This window comes from Oryzias latipes, chromosome 2 (genome assembly GCF_053564925.1).
Source record: "Oryzias latipes strain Hd-rR chromosome 2, Olatipes_Hd-rR_3.1".
Lineage (NCBI taxonomy): Eukaryota > Metazoa > Chordata > Actinopteri > Beloniformes > Adrianichthyidae > Oryzias > Oryzias latipes.
Genome location: NC_136238.1, coordinates 43,176,832 through 43,187,004, shown reverse-complemented (window position 1 = coordinate 43,187,004; position 10,173 = coordinate 43,176,832). Strand labels below are relative to the sequence as shown.

The 10,173-nt window shown below is 40.5% G+C and overlaps 1 protein-coding gene across 1 annotated transcript; it reads right to left on the bottom strand.

Annotated features, from left to right (window-relative positions):
* Positions 1-233: 233 nt before the first annotated feature.
* On the bottom strand, positions 234-9,781 carry LOC144988865 (uncharacterized). The gene is made up of 2 exons (XM_078940075.1): positions 8,952-9,781; positions 234-2,108 (listed from the first exon to the last, which is right to left on the bottom strand). Exons 1-2 carry the CDS (start codon positions 9,391-9,393, stop codon positions 751-753), a joined length of 1,800 nt encoding a protein of 599 aa, XP_078796201.1. The 5' UTR covers positions 9,394-9,781; the 3' UTR covers positions 234-750.
* Between the last annotated feature and the right edge of the window lie 392 nt (positions 9,782-10,173).

The window sequence follows — 10,173 nt, the reverse complement described above, 5'->3', positions numbered from 1 at the left end:
CTAACTGTCCGTCACCTAATACCGTCTCGGCAAAAGCCCGCAGTTAACATTAGTTCCATCTAGGCTCAAAGTTAAAACATTGGGGGAACAAAAACAAAAAATAAAATTTAAAAACCGAAACGGTACAAAAATGAACCGAACCAAAAGTGCCATACCGAAACGGTTTGGTACAACTACATGTACCGTTACACCCCTATTACTTGACCTAACAAAGTATATACTGCAGTCAATACTTTGTGTTTAAAAATTTATTAAATGTTCACTGATCACATTAAAAGTGTTAGAATAAAAGATATATATAAAAAAAACATTTCAACCATATTAGCTCTAATGACTCATAACAAACAACTCATTTCCATTTTCAGGTACATCTAAAACAATTCATTTTATAAAAAGGTTGTACATATTTTGTCAGCAATAAAACTCTTTGTCTAAAATCATTACACAAAGATTCAAATGTATCGATCCATTACTTTTTTTGCTTTTGATGTAGAGAAGATGAAAACCTAAAAAGAATTCCTAGAAAGTAAGAATATCATATTATAACAATAAATTTGTAGAAAACTTTATTTCTACACATTAAATACTCACTTGTGCCTCCCTCTAATGAAGTTACTTCATCAATATGGTATGGAGGCCATCAGATTTTTCCCTCCTGTAAAATAAAGTCTTCGACTGTGGTGCAGAGGTTGAGGTGTCGACCCCTTATCAGAAAAGTTTAGAATTTAAGAGTTTACACTAACTCCTTTATTACATTGTTTTTAAAGAGAAAGTCTTGTGAGTTCTCATGTGTGTTTGGAGATTAGCTATTTGATTAAAACTTTTTTTACATTCTTTACAAGAAAAAGGCTTTTCTCCTGTGTGAATTCTCATGTGTGTTTTGAGACTAGATTTTTGAGTAAATTTTTTTTTACATTCTTTACAAGAAAAAGGCTTTTCTCCTGTGTGAGTTCTCATGTGTATGTAAAGATGAGATATACGACTAAAGCTTTTATTACATTCTTTACACGGAAAAGGCCTTTCTCCTGTGTGAGTTCTCACGTGTGTTTTGAGACTAGATCCATCACTAAAACTTGAATCACATTCTTGACAGGAATAAGGCTTTTCTCCTGTGTGAGTTCTCATGTGTCTTTTGAGATTAGATATTTCATAAAAACTCTTACTACATTCTTTACAAGAAAAAGGCTTTTCTCCTGTATGAATTCTCATGTGTGTTTTGAGATGAGATAATTGATTAAAACTCTTTCTACATTCGTTACAAGAAAAAGGCTTCTCTCCTGTGTGAGTTCTCATGTGTTGTTTGAGATGAGATAATACATTAAAACTTTTTTTACATTCTTTACAAGAAAAAGGCTTTTCTCCTGTGTGAATTCTCATGTGTGTTTTGAGATGAAATCTGCGACTAAATCTTTTCTCACAGTCTTTACAAGTAAATCTCTTATCTTCTGCATGGATTCTTGTGTGAATTCTGAACTGAGATTTGTTACAAAAGCTTTTGTCACATTCTTTACAGATATAACATCTTTCATCAGACCCAGTTTCCATGTAGTCAGACGGGTTAGTGATTATTCTTGAGTTTTTACCAGACCTGATAGAGGAAAGTTTCTCTTCTTTTTGAGATTGTTTGTCTTTCTTACCAAGATTTGTCTTCTTGGGATTTTTTCTAACATCAGAGTCACACTGACCTGCTGACATGTGAGAGCTGTCCACACTTTGGACATGACTTCTGTCTCTTCTCTTCCTCTGATCTCTGTTCTGTGGGTCTGTCTCTTCATCTGTAGTTGATGTTGATTCTTCATGTTGGTTTCCTTCTTCATCCTGACTATCAGTTACATTAAAGCTCTGCTGATTGTTTAGATCTGCTTCACTGTTTTCCTCTTCCTCATAAGTAGGAATTTTCATCAAGGTATGAGTCTCCTGCTTCAGATCAAGCTGATCTTCATCCTGACTGATACAGAGTTCCTCTGGTTCCTCCTTAATCTTTGGAGGTTCTGGTTCCTCCTGTTCCTCCTTAATCTGTGGAGGTTCTGGTTCCTCCTGTTCCACTCTGAAGTTCCTCTGCTGGATGCAGAGATCTTCCTCTTCAGTCATCAAACACTGGGGGAGGACTGCAGGGACACAAGTAGAGTCCCTTTTATATGTTATGGTGACTTTATGCATTTTTAAGTACCAATACAATTTTAAATAAAATCATTCAGAATATCCACAATGAAAAACTTTTAATGTTTTAAAATAAGTTTCTTGTTTTCTTTAGCGCAACAGTATAAAACTGTCCTCTACACCTGCCCCCTATAAGGTAAGCTGTTTCAGTCAATAACTTGTAGTCTGAACCAGTTAAAGATAGAATTTTTTTTTGGTTGATTGATTTTTGATTTATTGATTTATTTCAAGCATTCTAGTCAAAGCAATAAAGAATTTACACATTACAGAAATGTTGAAATGAATAGTTTTAAAAGACAGAAAATAAAACAAAACAAAAAAGTCACTTAAATCACATTTGCTTAATTAAATACAGTGATTTTCTTCATTTTTTAAAGAAATCAAAAAGCAGATAAGTAATTCATAAATGGTACAAACAGGTCTTTATGCTGAGATAAAAAGGACAGATTTACTAGAAAAGGGACGGAGGGATTGACAGAAAATGTACTTTTAACCTGATTCTGTCTCCAGGCAATTAGTTATTATATGAAATTACAAATAGAAAAACCGTCTGAAAACAAATAGAATGTTTTAGATTCTTGTCATTATTGACAGTAAAGATGCAGGCATCTATAGTAAATGTTTGACACAGTCTCTGAGGCTTATTTCAGCACAACACCAGCTGTGTAATGTTAGGAATATGCTGCTAATAAAGTTACATTCAAATGTCTGTTATTGTATTTATTTTATTTAGAAATCACCTCCAGGACCGAGGTCTGGGGTCCCATCAATCGGGGTCAGAAACTTGTCTGTGGTGGTGTTGGTGGGTGTGTTTATGTGTGCGTGTTAGCCTGGAGGTGCTGCTGGCAGCGCAGACGGTAAAAAAGTGTCAAAATGGACGAGCTTGAAGATTTGATTTGAGAACTCCAAAAGTCTGCATCTGTGTAAAAATCTTCTGCTGTAAAATTTGACAAATTAAATCACAACTGACAAATTACCATTTGCATGTGTTCTTTAGAGTTACAACCTCAAATCAGTGATTTCAACTGCTTGAATCTGCTGCTGTGAATCACAGCACACTACAACTGAGGGAACTACAAATACATTTCAAAACAGCTGGGAACTTGGACTCTTCCACCACCACACGGCCCCCTTAATAATTTCCGGCTTCAACCGGAGCCCTTCCAAGGGGACATTGAATCATGCGGGGGTTTCCTCCTGCAGTGTGAACTTATTTTCCAGCAGGCTCTGTGGTCAGCGGTCTTACCACGCTGACCACAGCAAGATCACCCTCATAGTGAACTCTCTCAGAGGCAAAGCACTCAAATGGGCTCAGGCCTATTTAACCGCTAACCCTATCTCTCAAACACATTTTGAGCGTTTCTAAGGTGAACTTCGCCTGGCATTTGACTACCCCCGCAAGGAGGAGGAAGCGACTCACCGTCTATTGGGACTGAATGAAACAATGTAATCGATCCGTGAGTGATCATTTAATTGATTTTTGCATCTTGGCGGTGGAGGCCGGTTGGCCGGACGTCGCTCTCAAGGGGGTGTTCTACCAGTCACTGAATGAAAATATCAAAGACCATCTGTGTTCACAGACCGAAGCTAGGACATTCAAAGAGCTCATGACCGTGGCCCTGCGGTCAGACATCCGGCTCCGGAAACGACAGGTGTAACGGACTCGTCATGAAAAAAGACCTGCTTCTAATCTCTTTTTTCAACCTACCACTTCAGATCAGTCTCTGTCCAGCCCCCGAGAACACGTCAGCAGACCCCCGAAGAACTGATGCAGATCAGCCACTCCAAAAGTAAGGAAGAATGTACCTGCTTCTATTGTGGACAATCTGGTCATCTCGTTCATTAATGCACCTTACGTTTAAACTCAAAAGCCCCCCGCTAGACGACAGGCCGCGTGAGGGCCACCCATCTGTGATCACAGAGAAAGATTTTCTTTACGTTCCTGTCAAGCTATGTCACTTGGTTTCTGAACTCAGCCTTCCCATCGAACCTTTGAACCGCCCTCTCAGGGTGGCTGGTTTAGGAGGGCAACTGCTCATGCGCATCACCCATCATACCAAGCCTGTTCAACTCGTCACCTCCGGTAATCATCATGAAGTCCTGCAGTTTTACATCACTCAAACCCTTCAGTCTCCTGTCATCCTTGGGTTCCCTTGGTTACGTAACCACAACACACAGTTCGATTGGGCTACCTACCATATCACCAACTGGAGCACTAACTGTATGGCTAACTGTCTTCGCTCCACCATTCCTTCGGTGCCCCCCAGTCTCGATCCGGTCCCGGAGGTCATCGATCTCACCAAGGTACCCGCCTGTTATCACGATCTAAAGACTGTGTTCAGTAAGACCAAGGCGGGAGCTCTACCCCCTCATAGACCCTATGATTGCTCCATCGAGATATTGAGCGGCGCCACCCTACCCAAGAGTCGTTTATATAAAATGTCCCGCCCTGAAAGACTCCCCATGGAGAAATGTATTCACGAAGCCCTCTCTTCTGGTCATATCCGTCACGCCTCTTCTCCAGTCGGTGCAGGTTTTTTCTTTGTCCAGAAAAAGGATAAATCCTTACGGCCCTGCATCAACTACCAAGAAATTAATCAGATCACTGTCAAAAACAAATATTCTCTGCCCCTCATCAGCTCCGCTTTAGATTTGGTTGAAGAAGCGCGTGGTTTTTCTAAATTAGATCTCCGGAACGCTTATCATCTTGTTCGCATGAGGGAGGGGGACGAATGGAAGACTGCCTTTAACACCCGCCTAGGGCATTTCGAATATTTGGTGATGCCCTTTGGGCTTACCAATGCCCCTGCAGTCTTTCAACATCTTGTTAATGATGTTCTCCGTGACTTTTTGAATTGGTTTGTTTTTGTACATCTTGACGATATTCTCATTTACTCTCGCAATCTAGAACAACATACCCTCCATGTACGCCAAGTTCTCAAACGCCTCCTGGAAAATCAACTCTTTGTTAAGGCGGAAAAACAAGAATTTCATGTGTCCACTGTTTCGTTCCTCGGGTTTATTATCGAAGCTGGTAATATCAGTCCCGACCCGGCCAATGTTTCCGCCGTTTCCAACTGGGAACCCCCCCCCCCAGTCCCGGAAACAGCTACAACGTTTCCTCAGCTTCGCCAACTTTTATCGTATATTTATTCGAAACTACAGTAGTCTCGCCGGCCCCCTTACTCAACTTACTTCGGTCAATAAACCTTTCATCTGGAACCCAAAGGCCCAAGCCGCGTTCAATAAATTAAAGAAAATATTTATCTCCACTCCCATTCTCATTCAGCCCGACGCTCAGCGTCAGTTCATCGTTGAGGTGGACGCCTCAGATTCCGGTGTAGGGGCCGTCCTGTCCCAAGGCGAAGGCTCCACCGGCAAACTCAAGCCCTGCGTGTTCTTTTCCCGCAAACTATCCGCGGCTGAACAAAACTATGACAAGGGTAACCACGAACTACTCGCCATAAAGTTCGCCTTAGAGGAGTGGCGTCACTGGCTTGAGGGTGCTGAACAACCTTTTATTGTATGGACAGACCATAAAAACCTTGCCTACCTTCGCACCGCCGAACACCTCAACTCCCGTCAAGCCCGCTGGTGCCTCACCTTCACCATCACCTATAGGCCAGGTAGCAGGAACATCAAGCCTGACACCCTCTCCCGTATCTTTAGTGCTAATGACAATAGAGAAATGACTCATAATAAAGATGCTAAATAGGTCTGAAGATAGTGAAGCTATTTTCACCAAACTTTCTGTACTGACTAATCATGACCCTTTTGTACAACAACGATTACTGTATGTCAATAAATTCTTTTTTTTTTTTTTCAAATATGGATCACGATTGGTCCAAAATTCTTAATTGCTGTAAAAGATACCATGGCTAACAATGTAATGTTCTGATATAATCTTTTTTGTCAAAAGCCGCAGCTTCATGTGCAAAATATCTTGATGGGATCAATGGTCGGAATTATATTCAACCGTATTCATGGGCCCAGAAAGACTTTTTCCGATAAGAACAAACGTTCACATGGGCACACTTTTGGTCAATAAATCATTTGGGCATGTGCAGTAGTATTGAAAATACCGGAGGCAAAAATGAGTCCCGGTGTAAACAAACTACCACACAGTAGATAGCTGGCAGCTCGGTAATATACAAGATGATCTTCCAAACGTCCTTTATTATTGTTATGGTTATTATGAAGCACCTGTTGATGATCATTTTATTTTTAATCCGTGTGGTCAGTACTTTTTTTGTGATGGAACGGAGTCTGAAGAATTCAGGGTTATGAGTGGGCTAACATGCGGTAACAGCATTAGCTTTGTTTAAAAAACATAAAATCAATGCGGGAAATGCCGCAATCTGCATCTTGGCTGCACGTAAATATGTGGGAATAACAGCAGCCTGTCAGCAAACACAGAGCTATCACTCCGGCTGCTCTGCTCAGAGACACAGTTCGGTGGCGCGGAGCAGCCGGTCAGTCCTGTATGTGCTCCAAAGCTGGAGCACCGCACCGTCTATGCGTGACGTAAACCGGAGCAGTAGTGACACAGGATTGAAATGAACCGTTTACATGCAACACGGTCAGCAATCGGTATAACCCACCTATCTCCATCGGAAAGAAAATTGATCCGAACGAATCTGATCAGGGCAAACTATTCCGAACGTAGTGTTTATATGACGTGTTTTTCTTCCCATCAGGCATTCTTTCCGATTACTTTTGTCCATGTGACCGCAGCTAATAACAACAACAAATCTAATCACCATTTTGAGCCAGGCAACAGTGATTAGTCAGGTGGTCTGAGTCACATTTTTAGGGCAACCGGTTGCCAATCATGATAAGCTAGTTCAAAGTCCACGCCCCCATCACTGAAAGCTGCTCGGAAGAAGATGTCAATCAAACATTTGAGGTGGGGCCAGCGGGCACCACACCTTTTACTGAGGCATCTGATTGATCAGTTTACAACTTGAAAAACTGGCAATAAAGAAAAAATATTGTGAAAAAAACTAAGATTACCAACAAGATATTAGGAAACAGTTTTCACAGCAAGAATGGCAATTCTGTCTATTTAGAATGACTGAGTAACAGCTGCCTATTTTTCTATAGAGGTCTATTGGAGTTTGGTGAAAGCAGCTATTTGGAACAGGAAGTAGCTGCTGTCGTACATTACACAAGTAATGTATATAATGATAAAGTTTGATTGAAAATAAGTGGCAGGATTTATATAGGTGGGTAGTAACAACACTGAGTGAATAGACCCCTTATGACCGCATAGGGGGAAAAAAGTCATTTTGAGAAGAAATGATCATATTTTTTCCAAGTCTAAAAATACAAACAGACGACAGATCAAGTGCTTCTTTTTGTCCCTGCCCCCGGCGTTCCACTGTCTTTCCCTCTGTGTGTCCCAGGTTGTCGACCCCTGATATGTATTGTAGTGTTAGGAAGTGTGAGGTCAACATTTCTTTAGATTGCTCAGAAAAATGTTCCTACTGGTTTCATGTGTTAAATTAGAGACTCTAGACTTGATGTTTGCTTCTTGTATTTTTTTCTTGATGTTGGAGATTAAAGAAAATAATCATTCTTAGTGTAAAGGTAGAGGTTGGAAGTCTGATATGATAAGAAACATTAAAAAAGACACTTTTAGTATTAAGATATTTTTCTTCACAATGTCACAGATTTCTATAAATATACCTCAAAATCAGGCTTTTCACAGCAATTATTAGGTTAGATTAAAAATAGATTCATTAAATTACTTAATAACAGGTAATGATTGATTAATCACACAATTAATTAATCTCTTGACAGTTCTGATAACAGTGTCCTAATTCATTTTTTGGAAAATTTTAAAAGCTACATTTGATTAATGATTGTCTTAACAGCCAGAAAAACAGAAATAAAAAGAATTTGTTAAACAGTGAAGTGGAACTTTGTGGCTCTTGTTGGGTTTTGGTCTGGAAGAAACTGGATCAAATGGTTCTTTTAGTGTTAAAGGTTCCAGACTCTTGATCTCCACTGAAGCTATGAGGATGAAATGTCATTCCACAGACAAACCATCAACAAAATGATCCTGATGCTGCTGAGGTTCTTATGGAAGTGAAGCAAATCTCAGCAGAACTGAAATCACTGACATTAAACAGCCTGAACATTCATGGAGCTGAACTGGACACAGAAAAACCTCCCTGTTGTGTTTCCACCCACCAATGAGGAGCAGTTTGATGAAGATGAAGCTGCACTGGAGGAAGAATCAGTCCAGAAAAGATGGAGAACAATTCTGACACTAAGCAGTTTTTCACTGATGTGTTCAGGTTTGAATCTTTTCTGTCTGCAGATCCATGAGCAGGACCCTGTCTTTGGGTTTTAGATTGAAATGTCGTTTTGGAAATAGAATCTGTCTGAATGTCTGGAATTGGAGACATGGCGACATCAAAGAGGTTTAGATGGATTTTGGGTTTGACAGAGAAATCTGCTGAAAAGAACTGAACTACAAACTTAGAACCACAGACGACAAAACAGATTGGACTTTTTTATCTGCTAACAATTTTCTCTTGTATCTGTTAAGGTTTCCTGTTTGTCGTTAGCTGGAGGGACTAACTAAGATCATCTGATTTGAAGAATGTTGTGGGCTGCACTGACCAACAATGTCTTCTGTCTTTTCAACTGGAAGGGACAGAAGAGACTCTTCCAGGACACGCTGTTGATGGACTGCATGTATGGAGAGCTTGAAGCTCAAGATAGAACCGTTGTTGAAGTGAACATACCGATAGTGTGGAGATGAAGATCAGAGTCACACTGACCTGCTGACATGTGAGAGCTGTCCACACTTTGGACATGACTTCTGTCCCTCCTCTTCCTCTGATCTCTGTTCTGTGGGTCTGTCTCTTCATCTGTAGTTGATGTTGATTCTTCATGTTGGTTTCCTTCTTCATCCTGACTATCAGTTACATTAAAGCTCTGCTGATTGTTTAGATCTGCTTCACTGTTCTCATCTTCCTCATAAGTAGGAATCTCCATCAAGGTATCAGTCTCCTGCTTCAGATCAAACTGATCTTCATCCTGACTGATGCCTAGTTCCACTGGTTCCTCTTTCATCTGTTGAGGTTCTGGTTCCTCCTGTTCCTCTTTAATCTGTAGAGGTTCTGGTTCCTCCTGTTCTTCTGTAATCTGTTGAGGTTCTGGTTCCTCCTGTTCCACTCTGAAGTTCCTCTGCTGGTTGCACAGATCTTCCTCTTCAGTCATCCAATGCTGGGGGAGGCCTGCAGGGACACAAACACAACAAGGAGCCTTATACGTTTCCAGGACTTTTGATTTTGTCAAACATCAATGATCTGTGATCATTGTAGAGTCTGGATGACCACAAGAGACTAATGGAAACAATACATATAGACGCCAATAAATAATTAAATAAATGTGACATTAATTCTTTAAAAATTGAAATAAATAAGCTAAAGTGTCATTAAAAGTGTCAATATTTAATCAAAATTAGATGCTATATGGTTTACACAGGTCAAATTTAAAGTTTTTCAAATTTTCTGTATTCTATTCTATTTCTCCATCTGACATTGACACAGTTCTAAGTAGGGTTGGGCGATGTCCCCTAACTTGGCCGTTGACGATGTTTGCTGTCAACCATCGGGATGGACGATGACATCGTCGGGGGGGGGGGGGGGGGGGGTATTTTTACATTTTTCGTTCTTATATAACTGCTATTCGTTATTTTGCTTTTTTCATTTTATTTCCCAACTAATGGTTAATCCGCGATGATCCAGTATAAACTGAGGGAAGTGACTTTAACAGAAAAAGTAACAAGCAAGATAGAAAAGAAGTGTAGTTGCTCCCGCACTTAATTAGTGAAGTGGACCGGCGGAGCGCGGACTTAAAGCTTTGTTTTTGATGGGAGGGGGGTACATGAGCGGTATGTGTGGGAGATTTAAGACTGCGATCCGTCCCGCAGCTCTAGGGGTACAAGCAACCGAACTCAGAACCGGGTCTAAACGTGTGTCTGAGCACAGCTCGGAT